Source organism: Bactrocera neohumeralis, chromosome 6 (genome assembly GCF_024586455.1).
Source record: "Bactrocera neohumeralis isolate Rockhampton chromosome 6, APGP_CSIRO_Bneo_wtdbg2-racon-allhic-juicebox.fasta_v2, whole genome shotgun sequence".
In the NCBI taxonomy this organism is placed as follows: domain Eukaryota; kingdom Metazoa; phylum Arthropoda; class Insecta; order Diptera; family Tephritidae; genus Bactrocera; species Bactrocera neohumeralis.
This window is the reverse complement of record NC_065923.1, coordinates 34738421-34761317: the sequence shown is the minus strand read 5'-3', so window position 1 is coordinate 34761317 and position 22897 is coordinate 34738421. Positions and strand designations below refer to the sequence as shown.

The 22897-nt window shown below is 37.5% G+C and overlaps 4 protein-coding genes across 5 annotated transcripts in view; 1 reads left to right on the top strand and 3 right to left on the bottom strand.

Annotated features, from left to right (window-relative positions):
* LOC126762995 (ecdysone-induced protein 74EF) overlaps positions 1-5103 on the bottom strand; it is a 147071-nt gene extending 141968 nt beyond the window's left edge. Inside the window, exons 1-2 of the mRNA XM_050480138.1 lie at positions 4514-5103; positions 1927-3047 (exon numbers count right to left, since the gene is read on the bottom strand). The gene's annotated coding sequence lies outside the window, so the exon portion shown is untranslated. The remainder of the gene's footprint in view (positions 1-1926; positions 3048-4513) is intronic.
* Positions 5104-9186: 4083 nt separating this feature from the next.
* LOC126761367 (uncharacterized) lies at positions 9187-11449 on the bottom strand. Its single transcript, XM_050477467.1, has 4 exons — positions 10877-11449; positions 10620-10811; positions 10463-10531; positions 9187-10401 (listed from the first exon to the last, which is right to left on the bottom strand). The coding sequence occupies exons 1-4, from the start codon at positions 11162-11164 to the stop codon at positions 9283-9285; spliced, it is 1668 nt and encodes a 555-aa protein (XP_050333424.1). The 5' UTR covers positions 11165-11449; the 3' UTR covers positions 9187-9282.
* LOC126761370 (snurportin-1) lies at positions 11326-12651 on the bottom strand. The gene has a single exon (XM_050477470.1). The coding sequence runs from the start codon at positions 12543-12545 to the stop codon at positions 11475-11477; it is 1071 nt and encodes a 356-aa protein (XP_050333427.1). The 5' UTR covers positions 12546-12651; the 3' UTR covers positions 11326-11474.
* A 5074-nt stretch (positions 12652-17725) lies between these two features.
* On the top strand, positions 17726-22583 carry LOC126761380 (troponin C). 2 transcript variants are annotated; one of them, XM_050477487.1, is made up of 5 exons: positions 17726-17844; positions 17929-17959; positions 18024-18167; positions 18747-18998; positions 22153-22583. In XM_050477487.1, the coding sequence occupies exons 1-5, from the start codon at positions 17836-17838 to the stop codon at positions 22179-22181; spliced, it is 465 nt and encodes a 154-aa protein (XP_050333444.1). In that variant the 5' UTR covers positions 17726-17835; the 3' UTR covers positions 22182-22583. The 2 variants fall into 2 exon arrangements, with proteins under 2 accessions (XP_050333444.1, XP_050333443.1); XM_050477486.1 differs by having other exon boundaries at positions 17727-17847.
* Positions 22584-22897: the final 314 nt, after the last annotated feature.

The following is a 22897-nucleotide window of genomic DNA, read 5'->3' as shown; positions in this document are numbered from 1 at the left end:
CGAATCGAAAAAATAAAATTTTCACTTTTGTTCTTCTTTCGTCCAATACCTAGTTTATGATCTTAAGTAAAACACATGTGTTCTTTTTTAATTTTGTTGAACCTGTAAGCAGCTTTTTTCACAAGGGCCTGCTGAAAACGACGTCGTAATGTCCGACTTTTGCATATTTTTTTTAACAGATGGCTGTCTTGCAAGAACTTCATACAAGATTTTCATTTTCTTAAAAGCTATTTTTCCTTTTTAAAGATTAAACGGTCGTTTATATCAAACAGCGTGGCTTAACGGTTGGATGCGATGCCAACCTTTGGCCGGTTACAGTTTAAGATTTACAGATATAACTATTAGAAATACACCAGTGAGGGAATAGCAACGCTGCAGCCGAAGTTTAACGCTGTTTCTTGTTTTCGAATTGAAATTGTTGTTTTTGTCAATATCGGTAAGAACATATGCGAAGCTTATTCAACATTTCTTCCAGTTGGCAACCCTCTGGGTAATGCACTAATTTTAACCACGATTCAGCATTAAAATATTCAGCTTTTTTTGTTCGCATTGGCTTCAAGTGGGTCAATTTATTAACGAATAAAAAAGAAATATGCGAAACCGAAACACAAAAAATTTTATTGCATATTGGTTACTGCTGATTTTGGGGTCAGCAAACACTGCATATTATCGCAATTTACATTCTATCACTATGCAGTACTTAAATGATGATCTTTCATATGAAATGTCCGAATCGAATAATTCAATAAGTTATAACTATAGAGGTATTGAATAAGCCTTCAATATGAAGGAACAAATTTCAGTAAGGACCTATATTGTGGTTTTTAAGTTGCCGGACCACTGTAGTATATTTCAAACTGAAATCTTTGCTATTGCGAAAGCTGCGGAGCTGGGCTTTAATGCACCTGCAGGTAATTCCAGAGTCAACAGCTACGTAGACAGCCAAACAACAATGAAGGCAGTAACATCGTATCGCATATCGGCCAGTAGTGTCTTGGGAAGCAGGGTAGCAGTGGAAAGTGTTGCCATGCCAGAAATAAGCTACTTCACTTCTACTGGGTGCCAGGCCATAAAGGCATCGAGGGCAATAAAATAGTGGACGAGATTGCCAAGAATGGTGTACGGCTAACATCCGAAAACGTGATCAACATTGGGAACCCATGCATTGTCTATACGACGAACTCGACAGAAGCATGGTAAAGAAAATTAAAACCCGATGGAACGAGTTACCTGAGAGCAAGACTGCAAAGCCATGTGCAAAACGGTAGATGCGAAGTACACAAAATTCCTATTGGCACTCGATAGAAGAGACTGTAGGAACATGCTCGGAATACTAGCTGGTCACTGTTTGGTGGCAGCAGGAAATGTTTAGAGCAGGTCACCAGGAAAACAATGGAACAAGATTACGCTGTAAGCATTTGGGGTCCCCACGGAATGGTTCACTGGAGGAGCTAACAATAGTGAGGCCGCAGAGTCTGTTAAAATTCGCGTCAAGCGCAGGCATCCTAAGGAATGACTACTTCTCTTGGACCTAGGAACTGAGGACCTAGGAACTGAACTCCATCTGGTATCGCTAAGGACCGAAACTGATGTATGCGTGGCTTATTGGCTTCCAGTTTAACTGTTTATTGTCGTTTCGGTAAGGATCCCGGACTTTTTTGAAAATATAACATAGCCTATATTCATCGGAGAGAGTGTAAATCCCTAACGCTGAAGGAATTTATCAAATCCGTAAAGTGATTTCGAACAAACTATCAAAAATTTGAAATTTCTTCTTTATAATACTGGTATAGTTGACATAAGTATGGGCTTAAAGAATGTATAATATAATATATAACGAAAATTCCAAATCTCCGAAAATTGAAAATTTTTCAATTTTCATGGACATGGGAATCATTTGCAACGATTTGTATTAAGTGTACTCACCTTTTGAGAAAGTAAAGATTCACTCCTTTAGCTGAGCCATTATCCTCAATATATGCAAATATCAGCGAACAGCAAATGATATTGCGAAGAGACGAAATAATTATTTTGTAGTTTTTTCTTGTTTTTTTTTTTAATTACATTACGTATTGGTTTCTATACTTTCATTACATTATGTCATGTGCATTATTTATCCATTGCACACTTGCTGCTATTGTCAATGCGTGAATTCGTGTCTGATAACAACAACAGTATTGATAGCGGTGGAGCAGAGATCTCACAGGAGGCGGCGCAGCGTCGCGAAAACAGAGGCAATTTCAGCACATGCATATACGTATGTATGAATGTGTATGTATGCAAGCGCAAATGTAAATACGTAACGTAGCGCGGTGTGACGAATGCAACGACAACAACAACAACAACAGTAACAACCAAAGTAATAATACGGCAGTGACAGTCGCTTCGGTTGCTGGTTGCTTGTAGCTGGTGTCTCCGGCACAGGCACAGGCAGTGGCAGTGGCGGTGTCGGTGGCAGTGACGTAAGGAGACGCCGGAGGTCGTACTCTGCTACACTCTCACTCGCGCGGCGGCAACGTTTAAACAGCAGCACACTCTGTCGTTGACCCCGTGCGATGCGAAGTGATGTGATGTGATGTATTGATATCGCATGCAATAGTAGGTTTATTGCCCTTGGGGTAGACGATATTCGTACGAGCCGAATTCATTCACGTTATACATGTACATATGTATGTATGAACACACGCTATATATCGACTGATGATGCGTATATGAGTATGCCCGCGCAGTTATACACCTTTCTTGTTGTTTTGTTGTTTTATAGAAACCAATACATTTTAACAAACACTAACACACTAATAATATTATTTGTTGACTCCTTATCGATTTTTGTGTAATTATTAATTTTTAGTTTAAGTTATTTGTAGTCACATTCATTATACGTATGTATGTGTGTATGTATATATTATTTTCATATTGTACAAAATTTATTGCGCGAATTTCCTTAAATTCTTGCAGTTCACACATATTCCGAAATGCTGATTAATTTAGGCGCACGATGGTATTTTATTGTTGTTATTGTAGGTATTGTCTGCTTTGCATTAATGCTGAAATGAAATGACATATACACGCATTCAAATATAAAGATCACACAAATTTACATATGTTTGTATGTATGTACACATTTGCATATATAAACACTTGTGCATATATGTTTATACACATATCTCTATATATGTATGTATGTATGTTGTGGCTATAGATTATAAAAAGCTCGACTAGAGGTAAACGGCAAATGCATTCACGCTTCCTCTTGCAGTGGCCGTGGCATTCACAGAAAACTTAGCGACGACGACAGTGACGCCGACGGCGGCAACGCTTTCGCGCACCGCTCAGGGACTCGTGCGCTCGCGTATAACTGCAACGACGTCGACGTTGATGGCCAACAAAAACAACGAAATATTTATACGTTTATTATAAGGCAAAAATCCATGTGTTACGCGTTTGCAATTGTTGTTGCTCTTGCTGTTTTGCTGTTATTTCATGTAGTTGATACTGATTAACAAGTAATAATGGCGGCGTTGATTATGATTACGTAGATGATGAAGTTGATCGTGCACAGCCCAACCAGCCAAGCAGCCGACTGACTCTGATCGAATAAAGTCTTTCAGCAGTGCTCACCGAATGCAATTGGCGCAGTTGCTGTTGTGCAGCGGGTGTTTTGCTGGCAGCGGAGAGTTTGCTGCGCGCAGCTGGCAGACTGGCTGGATGGTGGGTGTCAGTGACACCTTCGCATAAGCAATAATATTGCCAAAAGTTCAAAATTCGACGTTACGAAGCCTTTTTGTTGTAATTGTTGGTAAAAAAAAAACAATAAATAAATAAATACCGAAAATTTTCGCGAAATTTCACAACATTGAATTTTTGCTGCTTTTTAGCGACTGAGCTTTTTAATGACTCAAACTGTTTTCTAATTGAATTGTGGGAAAATTTTTATTTTTTATTCATTTTTTTGTTAAATTTGATTTTGTTGTAGTTTAATATTTGCTATATTTTTGTTTTATTGTATTTATTTATTTTTTGAAATTTATGCTATTAAGTTTTTTTTATTTTTTACATTTTTTTATATTTCAATATTTTTATATATTTTTTAATTATATTTTAATATTTTTATAGTTTTTTTATTATATTTTTTTATTTTTTTCTAATTCTTTTATTAAATTTTAACATTTTTATAATTTTATTTTAAATATATTTTAATAGTTTTTTTAATTTTTTTAAATTATTATTATTTTTATATTTTTTATCACATTTTTTTATTTTTATAATTATTCATTGATTTTTTTTTATCTAAAAATATTTTTTGTCTTAATTTTGCTATAAATTTGTTTATAAAAGCAACGCTGAATTTTCAAGCTGAAGTTGACTTCAAGCAATCCACATTTGCAGCTTAAAATAAAACACACTTCAATAATTCGCCTTTGCTTTCAATATTCACACAAACACTACTTGCAATATTAGTGCTAACCTTTAATCCAATTTTTGATTTCTTTTTATTTTTTATAATTTTTACCTTGTAAAAGTATGCGTTACAGGAAGGCACCACATTTATCATTTGTGCAACAGAGCAACAAAAATGTTATTTGTTTACATAGCCATACATCTGCATATGTATGTATGTATGTATGTATTTCATAATTTTAATTAATTAGAACTTTATTGCTGACCCGTTATGAGCGTAACAGAAAGTATTTGATCATGAGCAGCGCCAAATAATATTCCAACACATCGCGGCTAACATCCAATGGTGACGACACCAATGCGCCATTGGGTCCAATAAATGGAGACGCGTTTAGTGGTAGGTCGCGGAACCGTCGTCGTCAAATTGAATTTGTATTTGCGCGCGACTATCTATCTATCTGTTCAATTGCTAACCGAATAAGCAATTTAAAAAGCGAAACCGAAAAACAAAAAAAAAAAACGAAAACGAAAACGATGCGGAACAGGCGTACGAATAGGCGATGCGAAAAAGTCAAAATGTTTCGGAAAACTCGCAAATATCCGGCCGCTTAACACACACCCGCTGAACGAATTAATCCACGTTTATTTGCAACAACCGTCTTTTGTCGCAGTCATAATAAGACTAAACATCTCGCCGAGACCCAGTACAAATTGTCTGCGATTCGCGCGCTTCGCGAAACCCACAAACAACGGCGGCAGTAACATACCAATGCAATAGCAGTCACAGCAGTGGCGGCGCTAACATCGTGAGCGAATCTACAGCCAATCAACTGAATGTTGCAGTTTGCACTTTGCGCTGCCTGTGTTACATGTACGATATGTATGTATGTATGTACGTTTAAGTTTTAGCAGAATGTCTACGCTTGCTCCCAGTGTAGCGAATTGTGCGAGCGTACCGCTGAGCGTGGTGCTCTTCGGCCGTGTTAGTCGCGTAGTAAACGTTGTCGTGTGCGCATACACAATCAAGCTTCAAGTTCATCCACTGAACTTCAAAGCTTTGCTGCCAAGCAACCATATCTATAGCGCTGTGCAGTTACTCGTCGGCGTACATCGTCATCGACGCCACCTTCAGGTTCAAAAACATTGGGGCTCGAGCTATGTATGTATGAGTATGTCTGTTTTCATTTATTACACGCTGCACTGAAATATACATGTTTATTCTCTCTTTCTCTACATATTTCTCTCTGTGTGTCTCTCTATCTCTCGATTCATGTGGAAGAGCTTATACGTGAAATGTTCAAGTGAAACAGTAACAAATTTTGAGTTCCGGAGCGCCTTTAGTTCCTCGTATTATTTAAATATTATACCTTTCCAATGCCAAAGCAAGAATAGCAAATAGTTAAGTCCAATTTTGGGCGTTACAGTCCTTCTCAACGAGAACGTTGATTATGTTATCACACATATTAACGAACTCAATCCAAGATTTCGGCTATAGAATGTTAGACTAGCCAGATGGGTTAACAGAAGAGGCCAGGCCGTCAAACCAAACTGGTTTTATTTACCAGGATGTATAAAATGTCTTTCCCTTGTTTCGCTTTGAAAGCACTCGTCTTAATCTGTGAACAGGACGAAGTACTTGGACCTCACTCTTTAGCTTATACAGCTAAATATGAACTATTGGAGAAAAGTGGGCATTATGTTGTTATTGTTGTTTTAACGGATAGCTAATCCCCGTTAGGATGGTAAGGATTAGCTAAGTTGTCGTCGACATCCTCCAAAGGAAGGCCCAAGAGACGTACTGTTTTGACGGGGTCGGACCAAAGAGAGAGGGATGTCAGATGCGTGGGGTTGGTGGGGCATACAAGGAGATGGCCAGTGTCATGCGCAGACTCATTACATGCAAGACATATATTGGATATAACTGGGTATTAACTGGCAGCATAAGGGCCTCACTACGCAAGTGTTCAATAGGAGACATCAAGAGCTATTCTGTCGTAGTCCAGGGAGCAATAAGTACTCAATTTCCACAACAGGCGGTTCTATGCACCGGAATTGACCCGGATTTTATCCGGCCAAGGGCCGTTATTTCGGAGATCTAACCTCGTTTAGAAGTGGGTCTCATAAAAAATGGGGGTTGAAGCCAGTAATGTTTGAATTTGTTTGATAGAGGGCGCTCTGTAAAGGGACACTCGCTAAACACGCCGAACGTATTCAAAGAACTTACTCCGGGTGGTTCCTTCTCTGAGAATATGCCTGCGGAAGATATGTGGGTGGAGCAGAGTCACTGGAGAACAAGTAGTAAGAGTTCTCACGGATGTGTCGATGCTCAGGATAAAGGTTGGAGGGGATCTTTGGTAAGGCTGCTACCTTGGCCCGCGAACCGCGTACGCTTATAACGCGAGTTGCTTGCTCCATGACTGGCGCCCGCTGTCGCTGTCATGTGAAATAGAATCTAACAGAAATATTGTATTATGTTCGTATATTGTCTCAGCTTCGCTACTCACCTTCGACTTTACCAGCTTGATAGGCAACTGTTAGTAGCTCCAGCATCCCCCTCAGGGTCATTGGACTTACTGAGCCTCTTCTTCGCGACAAGATAACAACCCACAAGAAGTAGCTATCCAACTCCTGCTTCAGGCTACCAAACAAGTTCAGTGTCTTTCAAGCAAAGATGGCTATTCCGACTATTCCGAAGTTGAGGATTATAATGATTATGAAATCATTAGTAATAACATCAAGTGATTTCGATATTAAATTTGATTAGATAGGTGCCTAGTCACAGCGGATTTGTTGGAAACTGCAAGTCCATGAGCCCACAAGAAAAAGCACTCTTTCCAAATTCCATCAGGCTGGGAACGAGTTGGTGTTTTGACTTGTCCTCCTTGCGTTCTGCCACCATATCTGTAACCAGCACATGGGCCGTTGTGGGTATATTAAATGAGTGATGTACAAAATTTTATTCGAAATGGACATATTTTTTTTTTTGCCTTGTGGGCTGAAGCAGAATCGTACTAGAAAATCTATGCAATTAAAACAATTTTTTTTTACGAGTTTTTCGTCATTGTATGCATTGAACAACATGCTCTTTATCGAAAAGAGTAGTGCTTAAATGCTTCACCACCGCTTCTATGGAAATATACTTCTAAAATATAAAAACCGTTTTAAATGTACAATTTATTATTAGTCCCAGTTTCCAAGTGATATCAATGGACCTCTTAATCTAACCTAGAAAATTTTCATTAAAGTCATGATATATGCAAAAAAAATGGCAAGAAGTGAAGAAATTTAATGCGTTTACATGAGGCTACCCACCAAACCAATTCAGCAGCGGGGTGGTCACCCCTCTATATAAACTGCAATTAAAACAATTTTTTCTACGAACTTTTCGTCTTTGTATGCTTTGAACAACATAACGAGCTGTCCGTCTGTCTGTTTATACGTCAACTAGTTCCTCAGGTTTTGAGATATCAATCTGAAATTTGTATGAAAACACTCCATTCGCTCTGAAAATATTCGACGCAGTATCTGCAGGTGGAAGCAGAGGAGTTGAAAGACCTCCACACTGTTGGAAAGACCAGGTAGAGAGAAAGGAATGACTTCACTTGGGAGCGCCACTTTGCGAAAAGAGGAAATGACAGGCGCGCTGTTGTTAACATGACTATAATTGCGTAAACGGTGTATACGCCAGCAAAGAAGATAGTCCTTACGACTAGTATATGGAACAAGATTTAACATAGAACACTTACGGATGTCTTAATTATTTAGACCACCATTTAAAAAGCTAAGAGCACTTTCTTTCTTCTTATTCGGATCCGAGTACGTAAACTCCGATGATGTCTGCCGCCGAACACCTACACAGTGAAGTCTGCATTTTTCCGGTGTCTTCTGGAATATATCGTTTAAAGCGGAGTCGTCTACTAGGAGCATAAAGATCTCATTCCTTGATTACGTCAACGACAACACCGACCAGGCTATGGATACAATTATCTGCGGATACAAACTGAACGCCATTCGCAGTGGAGCCATTAACGCGTTTACGACACACTCACTACCGGAAAACTACCATTAGAAAACGAAAAATGAAATTGAAATCCGGGTGACTGTCTGTCTGTCCTTTCGATCAAGCTGTAACTTGAATATATGTTAACAAAAAATACGGGTTCGTAAATGGGCGTAATCGGATCGCAGTAGCAAGTGGCACCTGTGAGCACTACAGCTACAACAACTAAATATTATAAGAACTCCTATCGACAGTGTGAAAATGGATGAAATCGGAAGATGACCCCGCGGACTCCCCATACAACAGTACTGTTCAAAACTACTAAATGCCCATAAAATCATTAAATAATTACGCCAGAGACATAAAATTTTACCTTCGAGATGGTGTGAGAAGGTTTTATGGGAGTCGGTGTGAAAATTGTAAGATGGGCATGGCACCGCCCACTTTTTAAGAAATCACATATCTCGGATCCCGACCGACCGATTTCGACTAAACATAGTACGTGGCATGCTTCTCATATTCCTATGTCAGAGAGTAAAAATGGGCGAAATCGGACCACTCCTACTTCCCATATAACATAATTTGATTATTTCACTTTCCAGTACACAAACCAAGAAGTGATTGATAAAAAGGGATAAAATTATGCATGATTAACATATGCCACCTTATGGCCAAAAATTTACCGGCAAAAATAAATTAATTAAAAATGTCAGATTTACATGTCCCCACGTTCATAACCCCATATGAAATCACTGAAAAAATTTGAAAACAAAAAAAACAATAACTGTTTTTTAACACACTATTTATTACATTAATATTATATGTAATGTTCAGAATTGTGGTCAGTTTAATTACAATGCTATTGTAAACAGATCTGGTATTTATTTGCGTATATTAGCTATGACATTTTTGTCTTGGGAAGGTGGATTAGATGAGTTATTGAGCAAAGCTGTGAGTGTTGCATGCGATGAGCTTAACGTGCTGGGCTTTGCAAGTGGATTTGCATCGCTGGAGCTGGTGGCTATATTGCTGCTGCCAACATTAGCATTATTTTTATTGCTTTTGTTGAGAAAAGTGTTAATCGGTGAAGCTGTGCTTACTATGTTGGTTGAGCTCATTGCTTTAATACTAGTAGCACTGTTACCGCCACTATTGTTATTCTGTGCGGCAATACCTTGTAGCAGAGCATTTCGTAAGTGACTATTGCCTTGTGTGCCGGCACCAACCGAAAAGGAGTTCGTAATCAAACCTCGGCTCTTTATGTTGAGGTCCACGAAGAACAGCTTCATCTTTTGTATCATAAATTCGGGCACCGTAAACGTATTCATAATACTGATATCAATATTAGCTTTGGTCCGATATAGTTCATGAGTTTGTTTTAGTTTGCACACTTCTTCATATATTAAAAATAGAAAGCGTGAATTACGATTTTGTGCCGCTATAACGTTTTGTGAACTTAACCAATCACGATCTTCATTATCGGGCAAGTAGCGTATTAGTTCTGGGTGTTTGCTGGCCAAACGTTCTTTGCCATCCGTGCCAAAACCAAAAGCTTGATTAGCCTGTACATCTAACACAAATTTAGTTGTTACTGAGATATGTGCTGTATTCCAGAAAATTTGTCTACGCACAGGTGCAGGTGCAACAGTTAATGAGCCCGGTGTCTGTATTTGCCTCTGTTGATTTGATGATGAGTTAAGAATCGTTTTTACATTTCCCGTACCCTCTGGTGTATTAGAGGCAGCACTTGGATTGATTGTCTGTAGCTGTTGTTGTGCGGCGACTGTTAGTAGTTTCTTGGCGGGTAATTCACTAAATTCCACATGTTTAGGTGGTGGACGTCTGACTGCGAAACGCAAACTGGTTGTCTCACCAACAGGATATTGTGGTGTAATATTTTTGGTGCTAACAGAAACACAAGCAAGCGGCTGCTTTAAAGTACGATATGGATTATATTGTGCTTTAGCGTTCTCCAGTAATGCACAAGACATCTTTTGCAGCTAAAGAATAGGATTTATAAGTTGATAAAATATACACAATGTGAATGTTAGAAGTGCTTACAATCTCTTCAGATACTACGTTTTGTCCTAAATTCTCCTTTATGTTCTTAAATGCGGGTTTAAAGTACGTCTTCAAGTACCAACATTTATTGAAGCATGTAGAAAAGATGAAATTGATTTTTGATTTTTAGAAAATTAGGTATGTATGTACTAGGTACCTCCATATAATGTTTAATAATGACATCTATTTCATGGTCAAAAGATTGTTGCACACTAATACGTAGGAGTTCGAGAGAACGCATAGCTGATTCAGCAGTTGCTCCTGTGCCGCTAACTTGCACGGGACAGCTTAAACGTTGTCTCAGCCTTTGTAACATTGTTTCAGCCATATGTGGAGTGGTCACATATTTCTACAAATTAAGCACGAAACTATAATTGAATATAACTTTTGATGCGACTATAGAATTTCACTCACAGTGGAATCATTTGACAGGATGCTGGTCATATTCATAGTATTAACGTTATTAACGCTTGCCAGTGTTGGCGCGATTGATTGTTGTACTGCTTGTTGGGTCGTTTGGCTTTCTAATTTCATTGCTGGGGGACTCGCTACGCTTGTAACCATTGAGTGTGTAGTTTGATTGGAACAGTTGGAGTCATCTGAAGATGATTGCACGCCACCAGGTGATCTATTAGCCTCCGTTGAAGAAGCGGAAGACGATCCAGCATCGCTTAAAATTTTCCAACTGCGTTGAATTACCATGTCCGCTTAATTTTTTATTGCCAGTAACACTATGGAACTTCAGATGTAACTTTTACATCACTGATGTGAATTTACCTCAATACTAACAAGGTATGAAGAAATATGAAAGTTCTGTATCGATATTTTACATCCTTTGCTCTGCTAACCAGGTAACTCTCACATTTATTTACATATACAAATTAAACAGCATATCCAGTGCGCAGTTGCAAACAAACAGCATTTCATCCCCAAATCAAAACAACTTTTTGTCGTAGTTATATACATATACATATGTAAATACAAAACAGTAAAAACAGTTTTAAATAAATTGCTAGTGGAGCAATTCTTCTTCGCATACATGAAGACGGTAATATGGTTCACCGATTTCTAATTTACGTTCCTCATTAAGCACTTTAAATAATTCCGCATTATCACCTTCATCCATATTTTCCTCATCATCAATTTCAATTGTGTCAAGAGAGTCACTTCCCTTGGAGCTCTTAGTTGAATGTTTCTGTTTTAAACCTGCTAACTTGGCATCAAAATCATCCATATAAATAATTGGATCGCTATAGTCGATAGGTCGTTCGTAATTTTCGTTTACTTCAATTCCAAGTATATCGGGGACCATAAATGCAAACAGCCAACCGACTAAAGGCGTAGTACCGTAGGTGTAACTGGACTCTTTGTGATAAAACAACCAACCATCTAATCGAGGTACATTTTCTGACCAAAACGGATATCGTTGGAAAGCTTCTGAAATGTCAGCAACATTTTCAAAATCATAGCGCGGCAGGTATTTAAATGATTTCTTATTATATGAATTAGTAACACAAAGTTCAGGACACTCTTCGAATTTCGAGCGTAACCAAAAGAAACGAAACTGTGCCTCACAATGAACCAACTCTTGATTGCCATACACCAGTGCATCCAAAACATAAAATGTATCCTCACCAGCTGAATAAACACAATCCAGTATTGTGCTCATTTTACTACCACGTGGACCACTGCCACCGGGTAATAAACTAGGAAAATACATACGCCGACGACCGGCTTTAGTATACATTTCAGTGCGTCCACTATATGTCACAACTAAACAACGTTGCCCTTTTGGACATGGTACCAAAATCCAATCATCTATATTCTCGGGACGCTCTCGTAACCATTCAGATAACTGTAGGGAATACTCCGTACCATCTGCATCTTGCAATGCTCTAGAGCTTTTTTTAATTGAAGCGGATTGTTTTGTTTCCTTGTTGTGTTCATCCGAAAAATCTATACCACGTTTTAAATCCTGTAATAGCAAACGATTCCGTTTCTGCTCTTCCAATAATTTTCTACGCCTTTCCTCTTGTAATTCGGTTATGACTTTCCCACTTTGCTTGTATAAATTACGAAACATCTTTCTAATTTTTTAGTTTTAAAAATATATTACAACTATTAAACAATAACAAACATTCAATTTAACTCTGACATTTTGACTTTAATTTCGAAAACACTGTTGCCAACTCAAAGTTTGATACGTAATTACATAGATATTTCTTTATTTTTTGTTGTAAAAAGAATTTTGTCCGGTACACTTATTAACCGTGCGATTCTGTACTGTGATACAGTCTCAAGTCTCTAACCGTGCGATTCTGTACTCTGATACTGTCTCAAGTCTCTAAATTTGAGATTTTAAGTTAGAGACAATTTTTGAGACTTGAGACGATTTTGCTATTCTGTAAGTGACAGTCACAAAATCTATCACATTTAATTATTCAGAGATGTTTTTACACTTGAATGAAAATAAATATATCGATAACAAATATTAAATTTTCTATCGCATAGTCGAAAAACATAATTATCAATTAAAACAAAAATATATGTTTTCTTTGTTTCATAATATTTACGAAATTAATGTAAAATTGATTTATTTTTAACCTTTTCGTGTTTGAGTTGCTTACAAAACAGAAAATAACTGCAATCGATTAATATCGATGATGATCGCTGTTCAGTATATTCAAAATGGCAGACAAAAGTTCTTTTTGGTTTTGTGACCTGCTAATTACCAGGTCTCAAGTTTGAGTCAATATTTTGAGACTAACGCTTGAGACTGTTTAGTGAATAGTAACTAGTCACAAATTGAGACTTTACCTCAAAATGTCTCAAATAGAGGCTAGAGACTGGTTACAGAATCCCGTTATAATTTAATTAATTGATAATTTTATTAATTTGTCTAAATTTAATTTATATTAACAAAAATTATTAAAAAATTAATAAATTTAGAACAATACTTATACTTTACGGTTTTTGATATAATTGAAATTAATAACATGATAAAATATTCTGATTTTCTAAGCATACATGGGAAAGTAAATAAAAGGCCGACGGAGCGTAATTGTAGCAATTTGTAATTCTTTTCGAATCATTCTTTATTTCGAAAAGCCCAAACTATAAAATATTTTGTAAACTGGTATTTGGCAACACTTGCGGCAAATTCGAAATGTCAAATTTAGCCGGTTTAGAGCAGAGTTGCACTTTTAAGTTTTCGGTACAAGTTGTACGAGCAAGTCACGGCTACTGAAATTCCACTGTAAGTCACCTATTCGTTAATTCAGCGGTTATTTATCCTACCGCGCTACCACATAGTCCTTTAAAAGTTTCTGAGTTTTTAAGAACCCTATTAACAATCCTAACTGAAACTCATATGTACGTATAATCGTTCATCCTTTTCTTAAGCCTTTTGAGTTGAACGATGTGTATATGTTAGTCTCTGCGCTAATTCTAATGTATTGGAATTTTGGTAGCCGTGACTTTCTGGGTTTTATTTATTTTTAAATAAACGATATGTGGTATTGGGAACTGGGGCAATTCGTGAAGTGATTTCACTTGAAGTTAGAATAATCAATTTGGTATTATGACATAGTATAATATGTATTACCAGAAAGCGATGCTCTCTTAAGATGATGGCTCTGCGAATTCCGTTGGTTGAACATGATGTGCGAAAGCGAGAGAAAATTTATATTCAAAAATATATTTTTTTATTTAAACACTTTAATATTTTGTTATTTATAATTTTAGCTGAGTTTTTTTTTTTGTTTTTGTATTTTCAATATTTTTTCGATCCTGTATTTGGGATTAGAAAGTTGCTATTTTGAAGGTAATATATCACCAGCTAAATCATTCGCCACAGACTGCAAAAGATAACAGGATAAGTCAATACTATAAAATGGATAAAGAACCCAACCATGCTGTGGAAGTTTTTAGCGTGCGACTATCGATGTGCGCGGCTGGGCGTTTTCCTGATGAACCATATTCCTCTCTTATAGACCAAAGCTGACCGCTTCAGGGCAATTGAATCCTTCGGAAGGTGCAATTGTTGAGAGTATAGGTTCGAATTAAAAGTTCGCTGCCCCCTGCCAGCTAATTGTTGATGATTCCCTGCCAAACCCACAAAATATATAGCCAAATCTATATGACAGCCAATTCTGGGTTGGCCACCGTTATTCCATCTGTGCGCGACTCGACCACAACTGTTTGTGATTGACATTAACTTAAGTGACCCCCACTTTTTATAACCACTAACAATGCGCTGGCGAGCAGCGTTTCGAAGATGAAAATTTGGTTCATGAGTGGTTTCGGACTTCTATTGGTATCCCTTCTTATTTAAATGGTTGCAAGCGATTTTTTTGCATTGTTTAGTTTTTGGACATGACAGTCGGATTGGACGATTTCCATTTTTTCGATATTTTCGACGGAACAAAGAGATCGCACCTTTGACATAAAAAATTTCTGAAACGGAAATGACGAAACCAAAAGAGTTTCAAGACACGCATAAACATAAAATATGGCTTCGTTTCTCTTCGGTGTTCGTCTTTGACGCGTGCTCAAAGGACATTTAGTCAAGCAAACAGAAAAGTGTCTGAAAATTAAATAAAGAATCTTATCTAAACAATTGAAAGTCCGTTGGAAAGCCGGAAACCCCTACAACGTACGTATGTATTTGGGGCTAAGGGAAGTATTGACCCGATGTAACTGCAGTAGTGTGTACGTTCCCACGGCTGTTGGGGCTGCGGTATCGGAATGGACATGAATTTTTATCAGGTGAAAGGCTGTCAACTCTGCAGCATTCCTCCTTGGAATATAAAGAGTTACAGTTTGATTTGGACAACTTTTTATAAAGAGACGGCATATCTTAAAAGCCCTTTTTCATAAGTTTTACTGTGATATCTTCATTGGAGCGCCCTTTATATACAGTAAAGCGAAATAATCAGATGGAATTTATAATGACGATATACGGCAACTAGGCGTGGTTATATACCGATTTCGTAATGTAAATTAAACATGTCAGAATAAAGCTGTTCACCAAGCTAAAGTTGGTTGGAGACATTGATATAGGATTTCCCCTGAAGGTGGATAGTGCCACGCCAATTACTCAATTGTAGTACCGGCTCCTGTAAGGCCTTTCTAATCATCTAGCTTATGAGATATGTATATTAAATTAATTAGGGGCCACGCTCAGTTTTTACAAGCCTTCAAATTATAGATGTTTTGTTTCATATAACAAGTAGTCTGGAAAGTCATCGAATCATCTCGTTGTCTTGACCTATACTTGACCGGTATCTCTCACTGGATCACTGGGTTCTGCTATAAAATTCGTGTTAATGTTATATGAATTTTTAACCTCCAAATCCGTTGTGCAGGCTGCCGAAGCAGGGGGAATTCTCGATATATGATTACCTTAAGTATATACTAGTAGTAGGCTACCTCGATGTCTGTGGAGCGTTGGCTTACTGTGAGCTCCTCTGCTGACGTGCCTACGGCATGAGCCTAATAACTCATGTGGTTATGCATTTAAGCATAGATTGTTAGTATGAATGGTTATTGAATAGTGCCAAGATACCCGCTAAGTCGCTAGAGGGATCATAGGCACTCAGAATTTATGAAGGGTTTAGTCCAAACCAAAACCTTTCTGAGACTTTCCAACACTAGCTGATGAACGCTGTACGGGACTGTTTATTGGTTAGTCACAGCTAACCATTGTATCTAAAGAACTTTATTATCATCCGCAACCTGTGACCCGTACGGTAGCCTGCGAAACACATTACTTCGATCGATTAATATTTTGATATTTATTTTCTTCTGAATGCAATATTTGTAAGAAGCGAGGATACTTTTTCATATGAAAATCCTCGAAATCCAACGCAGAAAAACTTTTGCCAACAAGTGCTACTTCGGACTGGAGTAGGCAATTGAGGAGTAAAGTCCTCTCTCGACGAACAAAGACCAAACTCTACAAGTCACTCATCATCTCCGTTCTGCTAAATGATGCAGCGGCATGAACGATTACAACATCTGATGAGTCGGCGTTACGAGTTTTCGAGAGAAAGGTTCTGCGTAAGATTTATGGTCTTTTGCGCATTGGCAACGGCGAGTACCGGAGTCGATGGAACGATGAGCTGTACGAGATATACGACGACATTGACATAGTTCAGCGAATTAAGAGACCGCGGCTACGCTGGCTAGGTCATGTCGTCCGTAAGGATGAAAATGATCCAGCTCTGAAAGTATTCTACGCAGTTTCCGCCAGGGGAAGCAGAGAAAGAGGTAGACCTCCACTCAATTGGAGAGATCAGGTGGAGAAGGACCTCACCGCACTTGGTATCTCAAATTGGCGTCAAAATTGCGAAAGGAAGAAACGACTGGCGCGCTGTGGTAAACTCGGCTATAACCGCGTTAGCAGTGTCTACGCCAATAAAGAAGAAGAGTATATATGATTTTCAATAAAAATTTTTTTCTCTGATAAAATTCATAAGAAATTTGAATTTTCTATCCGCTTAACTGTGTAATATCTTTTAAACGTTTGTATAGAAAAAAATATGATATGAAGAGAGTATTTCCACATCTGTTGTATATATGATATTATTTTAAAAGGCAACAGAATAAATTTTTATCGTGGTAATATATTTGTATCCTGATGCTTTCCGTCTGCTATCCACAGAAATATATGCATATGTTGATTGAATGGAAGCCACAATATATATTTATATATATATATTTAGTATATATGTATATATGTATATGTATGTATGCATGTATATAGGCATACAGATATACAGATGTAAATATTTTATATGTTGAAAGTAAAAACTGACAGTAAGAGAACTCGAACAACCCACATTATAGACGCTTCGCAGTTCGTCTGCAATCCACTATAAGCCGAACGGCAATTACTACAAGATACAAACGCTTCCATCCACAGAAAGGCCGTGCGGATCACTCATGCGCCAGCCGATACGAAGCCTCCACAGGCGTATGCGTGGAAGTGTGTCGAGAGACAGGCCAGCGAGATGGCAGATTGTTATACGTACTGTATACTCTTCCGAAGAATTTACAGCGATTTCCATCGCAACAACAATAAAAACTATTGCAAGCACAGAAATGAAATGGGAAAACACCGACAAAACTGGATGTTAATGCGATCGTTGAAAAACTGTCCATACACGAAAATACGACTTGCGTGTATGTATGGGTGTGTAAGCGGTCTCATGTGTATGTGTGTGTTCTGTTAGATAGATGTGTTCTGCTGTGATATTTTGGAGTAATTGTCAGTTGGAGGACGAACGTTGAAGCTTTTGGTTCACTGTCGAGTTTTTGCAAAATAAATACCCCAAAGTTCCTTAGTAAACAGTGAAAATAAGCTGAAAAAAATGAGTTCCGTGGTGAGTCCACCAAAGTGGTTATATTATGTGTCGTGTATTTGAATATTTAGTAAATAACAAAATTTTCGTTCTGAATTACAGGACGAAGATCTGACACCTGAGCAAATTGCAGGTAAGTTGTTTTCTACTAATCCACCCCGAACATTGTCTAAGCGTTTTTATTTCATATTTTATAGTGCTCCAGAAAGCCTTTAACAGCTTTGACCACCAGAAAACCGGTAGCATCCCAACTGAAATGGTAGCGGATATTTTGCGTTTGATGGGGCAACCGTTCGATAAGAAAATTTTAGAGGAACTTATTGAAGAAGTGGATGAAGATAGTAAGTAAATTTACGGAATATTTGAAAAAAATAATTAATACTAGAAAAAACCTTAACTTCGGCTGCACCGAAACTGTAAGACACTTCACAAATACAAAAGTTACTATACAAGAACTTGGTTTTGAGCGTGCAGTTTGTATGGCAGCTATATAATATTGTGTTCCGTTCTGAACAAAGTCTTCGGAGATTGTATCGTCGTTTTGGTCCGTGTTAAGTTTTGTGAAGAAATCTCGTCAAATAAAAGAGTTTTCAATACAAAAACTTGATTTTCATCCGTCAGTTTGCATGGCAGCTATATGTTATAGTGGTCCGATCTGAAAAATTTCTTCGAAGATTGTACCGCTATCTTAAGCAATAATTCGTGTCAAGATTTCGTGAAGATACCTTGTCGAAAAAAAGTTTACCCTACGAGGACATGACTTTTATCAAGCTTAGTGCTCTAACCTCACTCCAAGAACCCTATAGTGGGTTTAAACTTAAAGGAATTCCCCAAAGCCAGTACATACACATATATTTATTTGTAATTATGCAAATTTTAGTCTCTAATGCGTATCTTTTGGCCTTCACTCTTCCCTCTAGAATCCGGTCGTTTGGAGTTCGAAGAGTTCGTGCAGTTGGCTGCCAAATTTATCGTCGAAGAAGATGCTGAAGCAATGCAAAAGGAGTTGCGCGAAGCCTTCCGCTTATACGATAAACAGGGTAACGGTTTCATTCCAACAACTTGTTTAAAAGAGATTCTCAAAGAGTTGGACGATCAACTGACCGAGGCTGAACTTGATATCATGATCGAGGAGATTGATTCCGATGGCTCCGGCACGGTGGACTTTGATGGTAAATTTTTAAATGTTTATCAGCAATACAGGTGCAATATTGGCATTCCTGTAGTTATATGTATGTACATGTGTGCTTGTTTTATTAACGGTAAATTGCCTTCATTAATAGATATATGTATGTATGTGTGGTGGTGTTGTGGCACTTGTGGCTATAATTAGGTTTTTATGATCCAAATTTTTTATTGCCGCAGACATTCGATCGAAAGCTTCTGTCATAAGCAACAACAACAGCAAACGTCTATGGGTGCGCGGGCGTTACTCGATTATTTATTTTCAAATGCGTTAATTAGCGTTGTTCGGCTAATTAAAAACAGTCGACATGTGGAAAAACAACAATTGTATGCTTTTTATGTGAATAATATGAAACGGTTTATAGTGTGAGAGATTTTAGTCAGATATTATAGTTGTTGCCTGGTTATTTTGCAGTAGCTTTCCAAAACGTTTAATTTTTGTGGGAGCGTTCGCTGGAAATTAGGGGGCGGCGTGCATACATACATATGTATGTATATAGCTACATATGTATATGTGTGTGTTAGAAAATTTTCCTTCTATACTGTGAATTTTCGGACATATGTATGTTTGTGTGTCTAAGCTAACATGTACTACCTACACACATATTGATGAGCAAAGCAATGTTGGAAATGGGTCGCTTGTATATCATTTTCTCGACATAATTGTTTATATTCGATTTCGAAAAGAGTTTAAAGTTGTAAAGAACGGTTGTAACCGAACATTTTAACTTCGCAATGATACCCTTCACAGAAAAATATGTCTTTCATACCAGAACTTAATTCCTATCGTGCAGTTTGTATGCCAGCTATATGTTATAGTGGTCCGATATCGGCGCTTCCGCCAAATAAGCAAGTTCTTAGGAAGAAAAGGTCGAGTACAAAGTCTCAGAACGATATCTCAAAAGCTGAGGGACTATTGCGCATATATACAGGCAGACGGACCGACGAACAGACGGACTTGGCAAAATTGACTGAGCTTCGGCAAAAAATAGTAAGACATTGTTCACGATTTTAAAATTCTTAATTTATTCTTCAAAATCTATGTCGTCCCCTCAAAGTAATCCTTCCTGGCCCCTATACACTCCAAGCCAACGTTTTTCCAATCCTCGAAACAGTTGTTAAAGTCAATTTCTGAAATAGCCTTCAATGCGCGTACTAATTCACGTTTAATGTCTTCAATTGACTCGTTTGAGTTTGCTGTAATAACCAGAAGTTACACGGAGCTAAATCAGGCGAATCAAGAGTTGTCGGCCCATAATTCGGGCCTATTTTTACGAATAGCTTCGCGCAAATGGCTTAAAACACTCAAATAGTATTCCTTGTTAAAAGTTTGGCTGGTCGGTAGGATTTCGGAGTGCACCTTACCTCGATAATCGAAGAAAGCTGTCAAGATATTCTTGATTCTTGACGTGTTTTTTTCGGCTTCGGCTCATCTTTGCTACGATATTCGGGCGATTGATCGTCTGTTTCTAGGTGGTAAGCATAGATCCAAGATTCGTTGCCAGTAATAATACATAATACAACGCATTTTTCGAAAATATTGACTGATTTTGGAACAAATCAAGCTTCAACTTTTCTTAGAATCAAAAGAACTTTCAAAATGGTTTTTCACTGATCCTTCCGATATTCCAACGATATTAGAAAGATTTCTGACAGTTTATCGTCGATTCTCAAGCATCAATCCACTTATTTTACTGACGTGTTGATCATCATTTAATGTTGATGGCCGTCCTGAACGTGGTTCGAATAATTTGTACCAATTTGTTCAACATTCTCAACGTTTCGGCACCAGAAATTTGATTCCGCACACAAAATTTTATGGAACTTCTTTGTTGAATAATTTCGCGCATCGTAAAAATCGCCGAATGCACTTTATGTAGTTCAGCAAGACAAGCGTATACTATTACTTTGACAGTCTATCAACCCAGAAAAAATTTACATATGTGGAAGAATGGCTTTTCGCGCGAATTTTGAATTAAAAAGACTTACTATGATTTGCTCACAGTCTCCGAAGATTCCTTCTGGATGTTACAAACTTCCTGGCAAACTTAATACATCCAGTTTAGGGTATAAAAATATTCATAATAAAAATATCACAATTTAATTTGGTTAAAATTGTTCGAGCATTTTCTAAGATATATTAATTTAGCTAAAGGTGGGCGGTGACATCGCTATTGTCTAAGCTTTATACCGATACCTTTGGAACCTTCAAGTATAGTATTAGGTTACAGAGTTATCGTACCTATAGTAGTTTTACCGTTACGGAGCTTATATTTGTTTTCCGCCTAGCTGCAATAACCAACTTCTTATAGTGTCGAGGAAATTTCTCCAATATGTATATCTTAATTTTGACTCAAGTTATCAGACGGACGGACGGACGGATGAACGGATTTCTGCTCAACTCATCATTCGCACCATTTATATACATACAAACTCCGTATCTATCTCGGTTAGGTTTAGGTCTTACTAATAACCGCTAGGTGAATAAAACTATTATAATGGGTTGTCAAAAAAGTCTTGCGGTATTTTTATTGAAGTTTTTTTTTATTGAAATTGAAATGAATTTTTGATGACTCATGCCCAGCTCTTGACCGATGCTACGGCTGCTACTATGCCGATCTCTTTTGACCAATTCAGCGATTTTATCGCAATTTTCGACGACAGGCCTTCCGGAGCGTGGCGCATCTTCGACCACCTCTACACCAGAACGAAAACGTTGAAACCATCGTTGTGCGGTGGAAATGGAAACTGTATCGGGTCCATAAACTGCACAAATTTTATTGGCTGCTTGAGATGCATTTTGCCTTTATCGTAGTAGTACTGTAAAATATGCCGGATTTTCTCTTTATTTTGCTCCATCTTTGCGACGCTATAACTCACGAACGACTTAAAAGAAACGACAATCAATCAAACACGTGTTAGCGCGTGAAATGAGCTTTCCAAAAAGGTATAGCATGACCCCGATGCGACGAATAAAACTAGAACTACGCGTTTTCAGCGCCAACTAGCGAAAATACCGCAAGACTTTTTTGACAACCAATATGAGCACTCTGTTTCGGAAGTTTAAAAATTACTGCCAACATCGCTGAAGATAGTATAGAATTAGAATTTAAACTGATTTTTCTTATTTTATTTTTACAGAATTCATGGAAATGATGACCGGGGAATAGATCTAATCTATAGATCTAACATGCCTTCATACATACATCTGTACTTCCTTACACAAATATATGTCTTGCTTTGTTTATACTTTAAGAATATATGTATCTTCAGCAGTAAAAAATCGGGCCCTGATTCGTGACGGGTATTTACCGTGTCTTTGCATTATAAAATTTCATTAATGAGGTATGACATATATGTAGATATATTTAAATATATACAAGTATGTATACCAAAGATGTATTTTTCATATATGTACATATGTAAATGTATTCAATAATCGTTTTTATAGCCATTATCACAATTTTACACGCGTCCACAAATTGCATACATACATACTTACGCTTAACTCTGTTACCAAAAATATTGCTCATAAAATAAAGTATTTAAATTAAAAAAAAAAAAACAAATAATGAATGCCCGTATGAATTACAATGAATAATTATTATTTTATAGAAATGTTAAAATAATACATAAAAAAGTAAGGACGATCGAAGTTCCGGTGTTACCAAACATCTCTTGCAACTCGCAGGAATCAAAGCCAAGGAAATGCCGTCAACCAAAGGATCGGAATCTAGGCAATTGTATATATGCATATATTCTGCATAACAACAAATTCAGTATAAGATTTGTCAGAAAAACAAGATTCCATATTCGTTGTATATGGGAATTGGGGTTGGTATCGACCCGATTTTATCTATTAACTATATCATGCCACATACTAAAT

Excerpts from the sequence above, each read along its gene's own strand:
- LOC126761367 (XM_050477467.1), bottom strand. The coding sequence starts at position 11,164 with ATGGTAATTCAACGCAGTTGGAAAATTTTAAGCGATGCTGGATCGTCT. Across the intron at positions 10,812-10,876 it reads TCCTGTCAAATGATTCCACT|AAATATGTGACCACTCCACA; the intron begins GTGAGTGAAATT and ends CTTAATTTGTAG. Across the intron at positions 10,402-10,462 it reads ACGTAGTATCTGAAGAGATT|CTGCAAAAGATGTCTTGTGC; the intron begins GTAAGCACTTCT and ends CCTATTCTTTAG.
- LOC126761370 (XM_050477470.1), bottom strand. The coding sequence starts at position 12,545 with ATGTTTCGTAATTTATACAAGCAAAGTGGGAAAGTCATAACCGAATTA.
- LOC126761380 (XM_050477486.1), top strand. Across the intron at positions 18,168-18,746 it reads TGAAGAAGTGGATGAAGATA|AATCCGGTCGTTTGGAGTTC; the intron begins GTAAGTAAATTT and ends TCTTCCCTCTAG. Across the intron at positions 18,999-22,152 it reads CGGCACGGTGGACTTTGATG|AATTCATGGAAATGATGACC; the intron begins GTAAATTTTTAA and ends TTATTTTTACAG.